General features: G+C 38.7%; 1 protein-coding gene and 1 pseudogene across 1 annotated transcript; both read right to left on the reverse strand.

Annotated features, from left to right (window-relative positions):
• Positions 1 to 3,657: 3,657 nt before the first annotated feature.
• On the reverse strand, positions 3,658 to 4,414 carry LOC111996485 (enoyl-CoA delta isomerase 1, peroxisomal-like; annotated as a pseudogene).
• Positions 4,415 to 15,594: 11,180 nt separating this feature from the next.
• LOC111996487 (enoyl-CoA delta isomerase 1, peroxisomal) lies at positions 15,595 to 16,628 on the reverse strand. Its single transcript, XM_024028478.2, has one exon. The coding sequence runs from the start codon at positions 16,505 to 16,507 to the stop codon at positions 15,788 to 15,790; it is 720 nt and encodes a 239-aa protein (XP_023884246.2). The 5' UTR covers positions 16,508 to 16,628; the 3' UTR covers positions 15,595 to 15,787.
• Between the last annotated feature and the right edge of the window lie 1,125 nt (positions 16,629 to 17,753).

The raw sequence follows: 17,753 nt of genomic DNA on the forward strand, positions 1-17,753 counted from the left end.
TTTTAAAGGTACTTATTGGGTTTGAATTTAATACTAGCTCGGAAGGAATCACAATATTGCAGTTTGAACATGTAACGTTGGAGGGCCCGTTGATTGTGGCCTTGTGAGGGGAGACAAAGGGGATTCACCCTAGTGGTTCTTCTTACATCCAAACCCAAACAAATACATATACAGGTGCTACATTTATAATATTTTTACAATAAATTATAAGTGGTTAGTTATTATTGGTTCAAATTTGAACTTAACATTAAGATTACTTTTTTGCTCCAACAATAACAACCAGTAACAATCTACCACTTAAGATTTGTTGTAAAAATGTTGTAGATATATCATTTCTCATATATATATATATATATTAGGAATTGGATAATAAATTTCTATTATAACAATAACCATAGCTTTAAAAATAAAGACCAAAAAGAGTTTCATTTCTAATTTTTATCAATTGAATCACCAATTTTTATCAAATCAATTTGAGGGTTTGATTTTCGACTGAACCAACCGATTCGGTTTAGTTTTTAAAACCATGACAATAACTATATTTTAATCCCAAAATTTTGACATCTGCTATAAATTCTTAATAACTTAGTCAATGAGAAAAGAAAGAATAATTCTCAATTCTTAATAACTTAGCCAAGTAGTTTTCATTGTTGATTTTAACAAAGAATAATATTGGTTGTTTCTTCCTTAATGAGGTACATTATAATTTTTTAGAAAATGTCATAATGTACCAATTAAACTATAAAACTATTACGGCATATTAGAGTTGTTTTTTTTTAGAAGGCATGTTAGAGTTTTAGGTTGTGTATTTTAAATAACAAATTATTCAATATGTTCTCTTTATTTGTAAATGACTATGTGTATATGGTGAGATTTGAACCCACTATAATTAAATCTTACCTTGGATACACGAAGTGTTTGATGTTGGATGATAACGTTTTTTTTTTTTTTTTTTTTTTCTTTCTTTCTTTACTTTTTGCACATTAAAGCTATTCTATAACTTGTAGTGAGGATACACGAAGTGTTTGATGTTGGATGATAACGTTTTTTTTTTTTTTTTTTTTTTCTTTCTTTCTTTACTTTTTGCACATTAAAGCTATTCTATAACTTGTAGTGTCACTTTTCAACTATGGACTTTTGGGAATTACCAAATTTAGAACTGTATTTGGCTTATTTTTTATATAGAAAACAATATATTTTAATTCTTTTAGGCAATAACAATTTTGTACTTTTTTCCGTTACTGATAAATTTTTCTAAAGTTTAATCTCATCCCTAAATTATCAATTTTACTAATTCAAATTATAAAAAAATTTAGCAATTTAATTATATCCTCACTCCCACTTGCTAAGAAAGTAATTTAACTACCAAAAATGTATAAATTGCATTTCTTTGGAATTATTTAATCTCATATTTATAAGGATTAAAGCAAGGGCAAGATGAATCACTCAATTTATTAAAAAAATGGCAAAATAGGGCAATTATAGCACTTAACCATTCAAAAATTTACGAACTAAATTGAAACAACTAATAACATTATAAATAAACTTAATCTCTTGCATATAATTCATGAACCTACTTTGTAATACTCATTGTCATTTTCCATAAGACAAGTATCATAAATGATTTAATAGATATGTTATTTCTAGAATAGAGCAAATATAAATAGTTATAATTCAAAATTGGTAGACATATTCTCAATGAAGGAAAATGCTATAGATACAAACTATTTTACAAGATATTTTACAAACTACTGATACAGTAAATGGTTATTGGTCTGTAAAAAAATGATATTAGTGTTGGGCCTAAATATAACCCAGTAAAGAGCTTTTTAAAAAAAAATGTATTCTAACATTTAGCATATAAACTATAAAAAATTACACGAATTACTAAACCAAAAACATGAAACAAAATTGCATATAACCATCTATGCCTTTATTTCAAAGGCATTTAGCAACTTGTTTCTTCTCATCTTGGTTCCTCGTTTTTCCTCAAAAAAAAAAAAAAAAAAAATCTTGCTTCCTCGTTCTTATCCATTTATTTGAGTTGTTGTGTGTGTAAATGTGTCCGCTAGTTACATTAAATGTGTGACCCTTTTGTCTTCATTTTCATCTCTTTTTGACTAACACTTCTTGAAGCCGTAACCACGGAATTTAATTGGGAAAAAGCATGAACAGTCACTTTTGACTTAAGAGTGTTTAAAAACATGCAATGTTTTAAAATATTAAAAAAAACAAAAACAAAAACAGTACCACTAGGAATCCAAGAAGACCATCAAATTTCCATTAACAAACATGATCAGTCGCATTATTGGAAAAAAGGCAAGTAATTTCGTTTTCAAACAACATACATACATTTGTCAAAAAAATCCAAAAGCCATTGAATTTTAATCTTAATTGAACTAAAAATCTGGAATTTATTACACAACCTTTTGATACGTCATCATCAATGCCCTTTTTTTTTTTTTTTTTTTTTTTTTTTTTAAATCAAGTACTTGTCGTTAAATTATACATGCACCACAGAACGACAGCATACTTACTAACTTACTCCTGTTTTATAACTAACAAACAAAACGACACGGGTTTTGCTTACATGAGTTACATCCGCGATCGTGTCCACGAGCATTTCTATCCAGAAATGTCATCTTATCCTATTTTACCATTTCAAAAAACTACTTTATCAATTATACAATACTATTTTACAATACACCCAGCATCTCAACTTTTATTTTTACCTACCATATATAAAAATAATATAAAAAAATCTCTCTCTTCTCTCTTCTCTCTTTATCTCTACTCTTCATCTTTCTGTTTTTCTCTCTTTCTCGTCCACCCACCACTAACACAAACCTAGAACAACCACCCAACAATACATGTCTTGCTGAAACTTGAAAAAAGCCTTGATTTTTTATTTTTCTCTCCAATGCCAATTCAACCATACTCACAAAGAAAGAAAGAACAGAGATCAAATTCAGCCACCATCCATACCATCAACCCAACCACTACCCACATGCCAAACCCACAAATCACGCCAGAAAAATTTTGCCACCATCGCAATAAAATCTCATCAATAAATCCTAAACAAAAAGCTAGCAAAAAAATCTTAACAATAAACCCCAAAAAAAAAATATATATATATATATATATATATATAGCAACCATAAAAATTCAATGATAAAAAAACCTAACCACCACAAATTCAGCTACCATGGCCTTTGCATGGCCAAAACAAACCCAAACATTTTGTGAATCTCTAAACTCTAGCCATGGAGCTCGAAGCTCTGGCCATGGAGCTTCGACTCAATGAGTTGGGTGAGATCAAAAGAGAAAGTGGAGAGTTGGGTTTGGGTTCAGAGGGAGGGACCACCATGATGAAACTGAGAAAATTGACCCAACTAACCCAGGGGGTGAGAAAGAGTGCTTGGCAGAGGTATAGGAGAGAAAAAGAGAGGCTTGGACCGCTTGGTGAGATGTGCCATGGCAAGAGACAGACAAACAGAGGGGATGAGAGATTGTGCAGAGAGTGAGTTGATATTTTCAATTAAAATATTATTATAATTTTTACAATCGTACTACAGTACCATCCTATAAATAGGATGTATCGTAGCAACATTGTAAAAATTTTTACAATTGACACAATTTGGCAGTTCGATTGAAGCATCATTTTAAGGGTTTGATGGTAAAATATATCAACATATAGGATATACAAGGCCGGCTACGAATGCTTTGAGTGCGAGTACTCTCAATGATGTCAAGAGCAATCTCATCCAAGACTTTAGCAAACAATCGCATGTGATTCTGACCGTACACGTGTCCATCCCATCCCTTTCTCACTAATTCTTAGCCTAATCTCACAGTAGAGTCAATGGTCTCATCAATGCTATCGTGAACCGAGTCAATGATCCCCAATTCGGTGGCTTGCTTAGCTGTGATCTTAGCTACCATCAATATGACGGCTAGCCACAAGCGAGCCAATCTTGCACTCAACGAGAGCTATAAACCAAGGAGTGATCACGAGCTTGATATCGAGCTCGCTCATGTAGAGGAAGCCTCGATCACTTTGCATGAGGATGTAGTCAAGGCTGAGGGTGAGGATGAAGCTGGCAGCAGAGGCATGGCCGGAGACGACGGTGACGGTATGAATTGGGAGAGAAATGAGGTTGGTTATGAGGGATTGTAGCTTGGAGTTCATGAGTTCCCTTTGAGCTTTTGAGGTGCTAGCCCAGGCGAGATCGTAGCCGTTGGAGAAGAACTTGCCTTGGGCAGTGGTGATGAGAGCTGAAGAGGAGGCTGACTCGGCATGGAATAGGTGTAGAGCCGATTGGATTGCGTTGATGAGCGTTGGGTTTAGCTTGTGTTCATCGGAACTTGTTATCGTTAGGATGAAAATCCTATCTCTTTTCTCTAACGTGCACATCTCTAATCTTTTTCTCTCACACACTGACACACACAGAGACAGAGACAGAGACAGAGAGACACTCTTACTTTTGTGAGTTTGAACTTTGAAGTGAACAAATGCGAGTATTGGTTGGAGCTTTTGAATTCTAAAATGGCATGAACAGGCATGTGAACAGTACTTTGACCTATGGTGGCTTTCGATTATTATGTTCATTTTATTTGTAAATGACTATATCACTATATTAATACGTATATGGTGTGATTTGAACCCACTATAATTAAATCTTACCTTGGGTACACTTCTTTTTTCTTTCTTTAAGAGAGACTTAACCTACGACGTCTGTTCCTAATGATAACTCATCAGATCAAGACACCAATCGGTTTTTAGTATAAGCGGGGATTGAATCTCAAATATCTTATTTAACTATTAGTTAAGCTAACTGGAATCCACACCTTGGATACACTTAAGTGTTTGGTGTTGGATGATAACATTTTTTTTTTTCACTTTTTGCACATTAAATCTTACCTATAGTGTCACTTTTCAACCATATACTTTTAGGAATTACCAAATTTAGAACTGTATCTAGCTTATTTTTAATATAAATAACAATAAATTTTAATTCGTTTAGGTAATAACAATTTTGGACTTTCGTCCATTAATGATAAATTTTTCTAAAGTTTAATCTCATTCCTAAATTATCAATTTTACTAATTTAGATTATTAAAAAAAAAATTAAACAATTTAATTTTATCCTCACTCCTACTTGCTAAGAAAGTAATTTAACCACCAAAAATATAAAAATTGAATTTATTTTAAATTATTTAATCTCGTATTTATAAGAATTAAAGCGACAACAAGACGAATCACTCAATTTATTAAAAAATGGGAAATGTTAACTATAAGGACTTTAATTTGAACCACTGCACACCCTTAATGCGATGGTCACTCCACAAGTATAAGTGTTTGTGAGGCGTGGGGGGTAAGAGCTGGAGTTCAAGTCTCTAGGAATGAGCTTCATACACATATACACTTAAATTAGGGTTTAGTATAATTTCTATATTGTATAAAAATAATAATAATAATAATAATAAGACTTTTATTTGAACTTCAGCCCATCAAGAATAGTGAAAGATAGTCCAACAAGCCCAAAACAATATATTTGTTAGAGAATGGGTCTTATAAGAAAACTTCCTAGCAAATTAAGTATGGGTCATAGCTAATAGGATCTATGCCAATAAGACTGAAAATATGAATTGATGGAAATAACGCTCCTCAATCAAGTCCAAGGATGAGATGTTTTTATATTAAATCAAGCTTATCTATGTACAATGTGTTCTTCTTTTTTTATTCCTTCTCAGATTATATGCCCTATTTTTATGGTGGTCATTTCCTTATATAGTCCATTACTTCTACATCGCAGCCCTCCACTTGTTGAGTTTTTAGGAAATCCCTTGGATGCTTGTCCCATCAGGACCTCCTGGAAACTTTGTGAGGAGCTATGAGCTGGGATGGCACTGTTCAAATGTCATTTCTCTAAAAATGTGACCAGTCCATTTGGTGCAGTGCATTTAATGTGGTGGTGATAGCCTTCTTCTCAGATATTTCTTCTTTTATTGTTGGCTTAGCTCTATTACCTTCCTTAAAACTTATCTTTTCAAAATGGTTAACTCCCTAAAACTCTCTTGAGTTGGCTCAGCTCCTCGGCAACCTCAATTGCTTCGTCATTCTCCTATACTCTCCCCAGCCCATTGATTTAGGCTTATACAATCCCTTTAACCATCCTCGAGTGTTTGTTTGTCATTGAGCACGGCCCACAATTCAATAAATGTGCTCGATTTTCTTGTCCTCACATTAACCAATGCTCTTAGGGTATTGGTTTATGACCTATTTTTAAAAACATTTTATTGGAAAAATGATAAAATAATAAATATTGTTGACAACTTTTTTATTTCCCATGAAAGTAGTATCAAAACTTTCCTATTATGATTCATTAATAATTGTCCTAAAAGCATCCGTTAACATGGTTCATCAAAAATTGGCAAAATGGGACAATTATAACATTGAACCATTCAAAATTTTACAGACTAAATTGAAACATGTGGGGCCAAAATAGAATAAGGAAAATTTCAACTTCGCACAATTAATTTATAGAGATAGGATGCCAATCAACCTTGTTTACCCTTCTAACAAGTCTACAAAGTGATCTTGGAATGAATATTTGATACATAAGTCAGGCACAATACGATAATTTAGGCCTATGATAAATTCGACAATGCTCCTCGATTTTAGGCCGAGGTGTAGGTTAATACTTGTTTTTGGACTACAATATTATCACTCTCTTTTCTCTCATTTTTCTTGACCCCCCTTCTTGTAGGGATCCCTTTCTCTTATATAGTAATCCAGATTGCATCATAGCCTTCCACTTGGACGGCCAAGGCTTTTTCCTCAGATACTTGTCCCACTAGGGCCTTATTAGAAGGTTACTGTGTGTCACAAGGGTCAAATTTTTCTTTTAAATTTTCTGCCTGTGATGGCACTAAGCCCCTGACTTAGTCTCAGCCAACACTCCACACACACACACACTGCAGCAATCACTTAGAACAGAATTATTAAGGAAATTCACATACACAGCATACATAGTATTTACAGGGCACCAACCCTAACCTTTATTACTCAATATCAAGTACAAAGGAAGTCTGGAGAATACACACGAAATTCTCTAAGCAAAATATACACTCTTTGCTATTGACAGCCCCAATAGCCTAAAATAAATATACAGAATAAACTGTCACAGCAGTTACTGCAAAGTAACTGCCCCTGTCCAGGACTTGCTGCCACATGTGGTCTGACTTAGGACACCTCTGCCTAATGCTGTCTTGGTTTGCTTTCCACGTTTCCAGCCCCTACACAGCAGGTCTGATAATCTAGAAAGCTAGGAACTGTTTGATAACTGCTAATAACTGCTGCTGCACACTCTGCACATGCCAGCCCATGTATCAGCACATCATCATAGGGCCTCTGCCCATGCTTCAGCAACCCAAACCAATTGTTCCATCACGTTTTAGAAGGCTTGGCCCCCTGCCCAAGCCCTTTTCATCAGCATCACAACCCACATCACATGTCCATATGCAGCACACCAAGTTACTGCCATCAGCCCACTCACTCAAGTCCATGCATTCTGCCAGCACCAACCAGCCCAATGCCTTGCATAGCATATCATAATCACAACAGCCCAGCACTGCCTTGCATTCAAACCACCAAGCCCACACACAAAGCAACCATCAACCAAGCTACTAATGCCATGCATCATCACGTAGGGTTAGCACCACCTGCTGCTGCCCAACATCAAAATCTGTCACTGCCCACCATGGTCCTTCTCCACCATGACCTTGGGGCATCATATGGAGCAAGGTGCCTCCACATGCTGCCCCTCATCATGCTCTTCATTATGAATCCAGCAGGGAGACTGGGTTTGTCCCCCTCAATGAGCAGTTAGGAGCTTCACTAGATAGGCATGAGGAGCCATTGGTGTGTTGAGAAAACATTGAGCCATGTGACTGGCTTGATGTTGTCCAAGCACTCCAATTCCTCATGCCATCATCAGCAACGTGTAAAGTTCCTAACAAACCACCCCCACCAGAAGAAGCCGACGTCCTCGTCGGTAGGGTATCCTCAAATTCCTTTACCTGTTTCTCAAACTGCCATAACGTAGATGCTTTCTCCCAACTTGCTTTTGATTTAGCCGCCCCTTTCCACTTTACTAAGTAGAAAGTTATCATATTTCCTCCCTTTCGATAACCTATCACCTTCTTGTCAAGAATTCTATCCACTTCTCTATCAAACTGAACCATGACAGTAGGCGGGGCACGCCTTGCCTCATTCCTTGTAGGCTCATCTGCATCTCCATGATAAGGCTTTAAGAAGCTTACATGGATCGTTGGGTGAATCTGCAATCTTTCTAGTAGCTTCAATTTGTAAGCTACAACACCAACTCTCTTTACAATCTCAAATGGACCATCATATTTAGGAATTAAACCTCTGTGAATTGCCTCACTTCTGAACTTTCTCCAAATCTGTGGAGTTAGTTTCAACAGCACCTTATCCCCCACTTGGAACTCAAGAGGCCTCCTCCCTTTATCAGCATACTTCTTCATTCTTCTCTGTGCTTTCAACAAGCTATCTTGTGCCTCCTGCATCAACTCTTGCTTGTTGATAGCAAATCTGTATGCTGCAGGACACCTGCCTCCTGCACGCTGTTTAGCAATCTCATGAGGTGTGAGAGGTTGCTGCCCTATGGCCAACTCGAATGGACTCATTCCAGTTGATGAGGACTTATGCAGATTGTAGGCAAACTGCGCAGAATCCAATAAGTCAATCCAATTCTTCTGGCTGGCAGTCACATAATGCCTCAAATAATCCTCCAACACAGCATTAATTCTTTCTGTTTGCCCATCTGTTTGTGGGTGATTAGTAGTCGAAAACTTCAACTCTGAACCCATCAAACCAAACAGAACAGTCCAAAACCGACCAGTAAATCTTGAGTCACTATCACTTACAATATCCTCAGGTAACCCAAAGTATTTCACCACATTCTTATAGAACAAATCAGCAGCCACCTCTGCTGTACATGTACTCGGTGCAACCATAAAAACAACATACTTTGAGAATCGATCAACCACCACAAATACTGAACCCATCTCCTTAACTTTTGGCAAACCAGTAATGAAATCCATGGAAATTGAAACCCAAGGACCTTCTGGTATAGGAAGAGGCTACAGCAAACCTGCTTCCTTTTGAGTTAATCCCTTGTCTTGCTGGCAAACTAGACAAGTCTTCACAAACAACTCAATATTCAACTCTATTTTTGGCCAATAATAAGAACGGGACAGTAATGCATATATTCTATCCTTACCAGAATGTCCTGCCCATTGTGGATCATGAGTTTCCTTCAGCAACTCTCTTCGGATCTTCCCACTTGGTACAAACAGCTTGCCACCCTTGGCATAAAGCAACCCATCCTCAAGCCAATAACGCCTCACAAGGCCTGCATTAACATCCTGCACCAGTTTTTGATAGGTAGCATCAAGCAAAGCGCACTCTTTGATTCGATCCACAAAATCTGACTCCACTCTAGTCAAGGCAGCCACATATTCTTGTACCTGTTTGCGGCTAAGTGCATCAGCTACTTCATTGTGCTTGCCTGGTTTGTGCTCCCATACAAAATCATACTCTTGCAATAATTCCTGCCACCTAGCTTGCTTGGGTGATAGCTTCTTTTGTGTGCTAAAGAAAGTGTTCGCCACATTATCTGTTCTCACCACGAACTTTGGCCCAAGCAAATACACACGCCATGCCAACAAACAATGTACCACTACAATCATCTCTTTCTCATGAGCTGAACATTTTTGCTCTGCCTTATTCAACTTCCTGCTCTCATAGGCAATAGGATGTTTCTCTTGCACCAGCACACCACCAATTGCTTTGTTTGAAGCATCTATATGGACTTCAAAGGGCAATGCAAAATCTGGCCGACGCAGTACAGGCTCACTCGATACAGCAACCTTCAGCTTCTCAAAAGCTTCTTGACATGCATCTGTCCACACCCATTTTCTGTCCTTTTTCAGCAAATCTATGAGAGGAGTCACCTTCTTTGAATACCCTTGAATAAACTTCCTGTAATAGTTAGCTAATCCAAGGAAAGACCGCAACTCAGCAAGTTTACTTGGTGGAGGCCAATCAAGGATAGCCTACACCTTCCTCTCATCCATCATAACCACACCTTTGCTGACCTTATGCCCTAAAAACAAAATCTCTTGTTGGACAAACTCACACTTCTCTTTCTTAACAAACAATTGATGTTCTCTCAATTTGGACAGCACCTTCCCAAGGTGTTCCAAGTGATCCTCCAATGACTCACTATATATCACTATGTCATCCAAATACATAACAACAAAGCGATCCACATACTCATAAAAGACATAATTCATCAAATTACAGAATGTAGTAGGGGCATTCGTTAAACCAAAAGGCATAACTAAAAACTCATAAGAACCATACCGGGTCACACAAGTAGTTTTAGGCTTATCCCCTTCAGCAATCCTCACTTGCCAATAGCCTGATCTCAAGTCCAGCTTTGTGAAGTAAACAGCTTTGCTCAATCTGTCAAAGAGGTCTTGAATCAAAGGGACTGGATATTTATTTTTCACAGTCACTTTGTTCAAGGCTCTATAATCAACACACATCCGCAATGAACCATCTTGCTTCTTCTGGAACAAAACAGGAACACCATAAGGGGCCTTTGAGGGTTGAATATAGCCTGCATCTAGCAGTTCTGTCAACTGCTTCCTCATTTCAGCCAACTCCATTGGGGACATTCTGTACGGGGCCTTAAAAGGAGGCTTTGATCCTGGAACTAACTCGATCCTATGATCAACAACACGCCTTGGTGGAAGGGTCTTGGGTAGTTCTGAAGGCATCACATCAGCAAACTCCCCCAAAAGTCTAGCCACAGCATCTGGAATTTCAACATACTTGTCCTGCTTCACTTCAATTAAGGTAGCCAAGTAAGTTGTCTCACCCTTCTTCAGCCCATGCTCAACCTGCATGGCTGAAACCATTGGTTCTTTCCCTTTGCTTGTCTTGCTATTTCCTGTCCCACGCCTCACAGGAACATAGCATGGCTGCTTCTCATCAAGTATTAACAATACTCCAAAGAATGGCAGCAATGCAGCCTTAGCAGCCACTAGAAACTTATCACCCAGAATTACATCAAAATCATCTAATTCCATAACTAGAAAATTCACCTTTCCTGTCTACTCGCCCACCTTAAACTTCACTTCATAAGCAATTCCTAACACAGGTCTTGCTTTTGAGTTTAAGGCCTTGATCTTACTTGGACACTTACTCATTTTCAGACCAAGTCTTTGAACCATCCGATCAGCAACAAAATTGTGGGTAGCACCAGAATCAAGCATACTCTCAGCCCCATTCTCGTTCATCTCGACTTGAACATAAGATAAACCTCAGAAGTACCTCTTACACGTAGTGCAGTTAGCAATTGCAAAGGGTTCACTCTGCTGTGAACTTCTTCATCGGACTGCCCACTACCATCTTCAGCAACCATGGCATTAAGCTTCTCACGTTTTGGACAGTCTCTTGCACGATGAGGGCCATTGCAAATGAAGCAGCCAGCATTAAACTTGGGCTGTTCTTTGCTTGGTTGAGAGGTAGAACTCTCTTCCTTGTTCTTGTTACTCCATGTTTTCTTCTGCTTATCCTTTTTCTTGCCATCTTTCTTCTGCTTGTCTCTGCCTTTGTCCTTGGACTTACATTTTTCCTCTTCTCCACTGGGCTTACTGAACTTGTAGTCCACTAAGGCATCTGCAGCAGACATAGCAGAAGGCAGATCACGCACTGCCTGCCTCTTTAATTCCAACTGTGCCCAAGGCTGCAAGCCAGACATGAAGTTGAACAGTTTGTCCTCCTCTAACATGTTCTTGATATCCAGCATCAAAGAACTGAATGTCTTGACATATTCTCTCACTGTACCAGTCTGTTTCAACTTCTTCAAGGCATCTCTTGCAACCCAAGTAATGTTGGTTGGCAAGAACTGGTACTTCAATTCCTTCTTTAAGGCTTCCCACGAGTCAATTTTCCCTCTACCAGCATCTGTATCATTTTCCACACGGGTTCTCCACCATAACTTGGCATCCCCTAAAAGATACATACTAGTAATTATTGCCATCTCTTGACTAGGCACCCTAGCAGCCTTGAAATACTGCTCCATATCCCATAGAAAATTCTCCAAATCCTTAGCATTCCTGGCACCATTAAAGGGCTTCGGTTCAGGTACCTTTACTTTGGTGGCCACTTCTCCCTCCCTAGGCAGGCCACTCACTGCTCTCTTCAACAGAGCAATTTTTGTTTCAAGTTGGCGTTGGGTCTCCCTTACTACCTGGTTCTGGTCGTCCATTACAGCAGCCAACTCTTCAACACGATTTAACACCAATTCCCTATATTCTGCAAGATCATTCCGCATTGCAATTGTTTCTGCAAAGACAGTATCAAGTCTGTCACACACAAAAAGTTGTTCCCCCTCTGCAGGAACTCCAACTATGGTCTCCAAGACAGTCACTCTTGCCTTGGTGTCCGAAGACATTGCAACCTGGCTCTGATACCAATTGTCACAAGGGTCAAATTTTTCTTTTAAATTTTCTGCCTGTGATGGCACTAAGCCCCTGACTTAGTCTCAGCCAACACTCCACACACACACACTGCAGCAATCACTTATAACAGAATTATTAAGGAAATTTGCATACACAGCACACACAGTATTTACAGGGCACCAACCCCAACCTTTATTACTCAATATCGAGTACAAAGGAAGCCTAGAGAATACACACGAAATTCTCTAAGCAAAATATACACTCTCTGCTATTGACAGCCCCAATAGCCTAAGATAAATATACAGAATAAATTGTCACAACAGTTACTGCCAAGTAACTGCCCTTGTCCAGGACTTGCTGCCACATGTGGGCTGACTTAGGACACCTTTGCCTGATGCTGTCTTGGTTTGCTTTCCACGTTTTCAGCCCCTACACAGCAGGTCTGATCATCCAGAAAGCTAGGAACTGCTTGATAGCTGCTAATAACTGCTGCTGCACAGTCTGCACATGCCAGCCCATGTATTAGCACATCATCATAGGGCCTCTGCCCATGTTTCAGCAACCCAAACCAATTGTTCCATCACGTTTTAGAAGGCTTGGCCCCCTGCTCAAGCCCTTCTCATCAGCATCACAGCCCACATCACATGTCTATATGCAGCACACCAAGTTACTGCTATTAGCCCACTCACTCAAGTCCATGCATTCTGCCAGCACCAACCAGCCCAATGCCTTGCATAGCATATCATAATCACAGCAGCACAGCACTGCCTTGCATTCAAGCCACCAAGCCCACACACAAAGCAACCATCAACCCAGCCACTAATGCCATACATCATTACGTAGGGTCAGCACCACCTGCTGCTGCCCAACATCAAAATCCGTCACTGCCCACCATGGTCCTCCTCCACCATGGCCTTGGGGCATCATATGGAGCAAAGTGCCTCCACATACTGCCCCTCATCATGCTCTTCATTATGAATCCAGCAGGGAGACTGGGCTTGTCCCTCTCAATGAGCAGTTAGGAGCTTCACTAGATAGGCATGAGGAGCCATTGGTGTGTTGAGAAAACATTGAGCCATGTGACTGGCCTGATGTTGTCCAAGCACTCCAATTCCTCATGCCATCATCAGCAACATGTAAAGCTCCTAACACTGTGTTAAGTTATGAGCTATGATGACACTATTTAGGAGTTATTCCACCATTAATGCGGCTAGCTAAGTGGATGCGGAGTATTGAATGCAGAGGTGATAGATGCTTTATCTATACCCTTCCTTCACTATTCAAGGACAAACCTTCCTTCCTTTCCTTGGTCACGTGTTTGATGGTGACCTCGGCCCTTCCAAGAATGTACCTGTACCCTTTGGTTCCTCGAGCACGCCAGTTGTCTCAGGTTTTGTAATTGTGTTATCATGTTTGCTCTGAGGCTTCCTTGACAAAACCTTCTAAGGTGTGCCCCTTTTGTCTTGAACTCTACCCATATATTCTTGTCCTCGGTTTACATGCTCTTGTCTTCGATTTCCCGTCCTCCCATAAAAAAACTAATAATATTATAAAGGAAAATGATATTATAAAGGCATTAGTTAATGAGTTGTTTTTATAAATATTTGATGAGAAAATGATAAAATAATTAATTTTGTTGATAGCTTTTTAAATTTTTCATAAAAGTGATGTCAAAATTTTCCTAATATAGTGTATGGTCATTGGCCCATTATCAATAGGCCCATCCATGGGGTGATTGGATAATGACTTCATGGTAGGCCCAATCCATGTTGTTCAACAGATTGATAGTCATCGACGGTAGCCATGCTCGAATCCATTCCGGTATACTTCGGTAATGCCTTGGGGAATATCACTACCGAGCATCGCCCAACGTCTATTGTTAACCCTAAGAATTGAGTTCCTATTCCAAAGTGAGGCCCTTCTTGCCAGGAATAATTATAATGGGCCCTACCCGCACAATAACCACGTGAAGAATGTTAAAAGCAATCATTGTTGATCCACCAACGAAAGGCTATAAATAGCAAGCAAACAAAAGAAAGAGGGGTTGGACACTGGATGGTAGAGAACTAGAGAATAGAGAGAGAACAAGTAAGGAAACACAAGATCAAAGGTGCTTGGTCAGCTTGACTAGCAATATTAGTGGGCCTTAATCTTCGTCCCGAGGAATTTCCCATTGCAGGATACCCATAAACCCACACTAACTAGTAAATCGTGAGCCCAATCATATGGTTGACCCATTAACCAAGAAAATGGTGCGCACATATAGTTTATTAACAATTACTCCAAGGACACCTGTTAAAATTACCCTATTATAAATAAACTTAATCTCTTGCATATAATTCATGAACCTACTTTGTAATTCTCGTTGTAAGATAAATATCATAAATGATTTAATAGATATGTTAATTCTAGAATAGAGCAAATATAAATAGTTGTAATAAAAACTGTTAGACATATTCTCAATGAAAAGTAAAGAGCTTTTTGTTTTTGTTTTTGTTTCTATTCTAACATTTAGCAAATAAACTATAAAAAAATTACCAAATACTGAACCAAAAAAAATGAAACATCATTTTCAAAAAAAAAAAAAAAAAAACATGAAACATAATTGCATACAACCATCTATTCATTTATTTCAAAAGCATTCAGCAACTTGTTTCTTCTCATCTTGGTTCCTCGTTCATATCCATTTATTTGAGTTGTGTGTGTAAATGTTCCCACTAGTTAGTAGTTACATAAAATGTGACTCTTTTGTCTTCATTTTCATCTCTTCTTGACTTGCAGTTCTTCAAGCCGTAACCTCAGAATTTAATTGGGAAAAAGCGTGAACAGTCACTTTGATTTAAGAGTGTTAAAAAACAAACAATGTCTTTAAAAAAACAAAAAAAAAAAAACAAAAACAGTACCACTGGGAATCCAAGAAGACCATAAAATTTCCCTTAAAAAACATGATCAGTCGCATTATAGGAAAAATAAAAGCAAGTAATTTCGTTTTCAAACAACATACATGCATTTGTCGAAAAAGTACAAAAGCCATTGAATTTTAATCTTAATTGAACTAAAAATCTGGAATTTATTACACAACCTTTTGATACGTCGTTATCAATGGCTTTTTTATTTTATTTTATTATTTTACCAAGTACTTGTCGTTAAATTATACATGCACCACAGAACGACAACACAGTTACCACCGTTTTATAACTAACAACCAAAACGACACGCGTTTTGCTTACATCCGCGATCGAGTCTGAGTCTGAGTCTGAGTACTCTCGGTGGTGTCAAGAGCAATTTCATCCAACGCTTTAGCGAACAATCGCATGCGATTCTGACCGTACACGTGTCCATCCCATTCCCTTTTCGCTAACTCTTCGCCCAATCTCACAGCAGAGTCAACGGTCTCGTCAGCGCTGTCGTGAGCCGAGTCGATGATCCCCAATTCGACGGCTTGCTTAGCCGTGATCTTAGCCGCCGTCAAAACGACGGCTCGCCGAGCCTTAGGCGAGCCGATCTTGCACTCGACGAGAGCTATGAACCAAGGCGGGATCACGAGCTTGATATCGAGCTCGCTCATGTAGAGGAAGCCTCGGTCGCTTCGCATGAGGATGTAGTCGTGGCCGAGTGCGAGGATGAAGCCGGCGGCGGAGGCGTGGCCGGAGATGGCGGCGATGGTGGGGATTGGAAGAGAGATGAGGTTGGTTACGAGGGATTGTAGCTTGGAGTTCATCAGTTCCCTGCGAGCTTTTGAGGCGCCGGCCCAGGCGAGATCGTAGCCGTTGGAGAAGAACTTGCCTTGGGCGGTGGTGATCAGAGCTGAAGAGGAGGCTGACTCGGCTCGGACTCGGTGTAGAGCCGATTGGATTGCGTCGATGAGCGTTGGGTTTAGCCTGTGTTCATCGGAACCTGTTATCGTTAGGATGAAAATCCTGCCTCTTTTCTCTAACGTGCACATCTCTGATCCCTCTCTCTCACACACACCGACACAGAGAGAGAGAGAGAGACAGAGAGACACTCTTGCTTTTGTGAGTTCGAACTTTGAAGTGAACGAATAAGAGAATCGGTGGGAGCTTCTGAATTCTAAAATAGTAAAATGGCATGGACAGGTACGTGTACGGTACTTTGACCTGTGGCGGCTTTCGATTAGTCAATAGCTGACTCTTTTGTTTTTTTTTTTTCTTTGTATTCATGAAGGCCCAATTCAGTTGGTTCTTAACTGGGCTTAGGCCCATTCAGCATATACATGTGTTATCAAATTATTACTAATGAAACTGAACAAAGGGGACCAATACGAAAACGAAATTAAACATGAAGCATTAAATTGAAAATTTCGAAACGTAAAAAGTCAAAATGAAAACAACTACAAATTTTAAGAGAAAAAAATTTACTTTAGTCAATCTTTTAGTACAAAAAATTGCAACAGTAACTTAAAAACATTGCCTGCAATCACGTTACAGATGATATGTTCAGATTTCTGTAACATTTTTATTCTGAGGGCTTCTGTTAGTTCTGTAACATTGTTAAGTTATATGAGGTTGTAAGTGACCACAAATCTTATAATAATAAACCACAAATCTTTGTCAGAATTCCAATCAATAGAGCCTATTTCACATGGCCAGAAACAGTTAGTAGTAGAACATGCACCCATAATAGAGCACAACTGCACAAGACTGCCATGGGCCAATGCAAGCACTGGCTTCACTGGTGCCGCAGCAAAGGCCATAATATAAAAAGTGAACAGTGTCGGTGAACAATAATTTTTTCCCACTTTTTGTCATGAAACCTCCAACAATTGAAGCTTTGGTATAGGCATAAGAATTTCTGACTTGGATAGGACAAAAAGCAAAAGGAACACTTTGAATTGAACATATAGTGGAACATGTAGGAGCTTTATAGCTACGTGAATTTTTGTACGTAGAATTCATAAGCCATCATTGTTGTCCTTTTGTGCACCATTATAAGGAATCTTCAGAAGCATGGCAAGGCAAGACTAAAGCATGATATTACCAAAGTTTCTTTTTCTTTTTAATAACTCCAATATTTCTTAAAGCTTGTCAGACGCATAGATTTACACAAGAACATAAGAGCATGGGCTTGTCAGGAGCAAGTACATCATCATTTGAATATTGCAACATTTTTAGCTATTGTGCAGGCTAGACAAATAGAGAAATCAATCATCAGTCATCTGCAAGAGATTAGGA

This window comes from Quercus suber, unplaced genomic scaffold (assembly GCF_002906115.3).
Source record: "Quercus suber isolate HL8 unplaced genomic scaffold, Cork oak 2.0 scaffold_334, whole genome shotgun sequence".
Classification (NCBI taxonomy): domain Eukaryota; kingdom Viridiplantae; phylum Streptophyta; class Magnoliopsida; order Fagales; family Fagaceae; genus Quercus; species Quercus suber.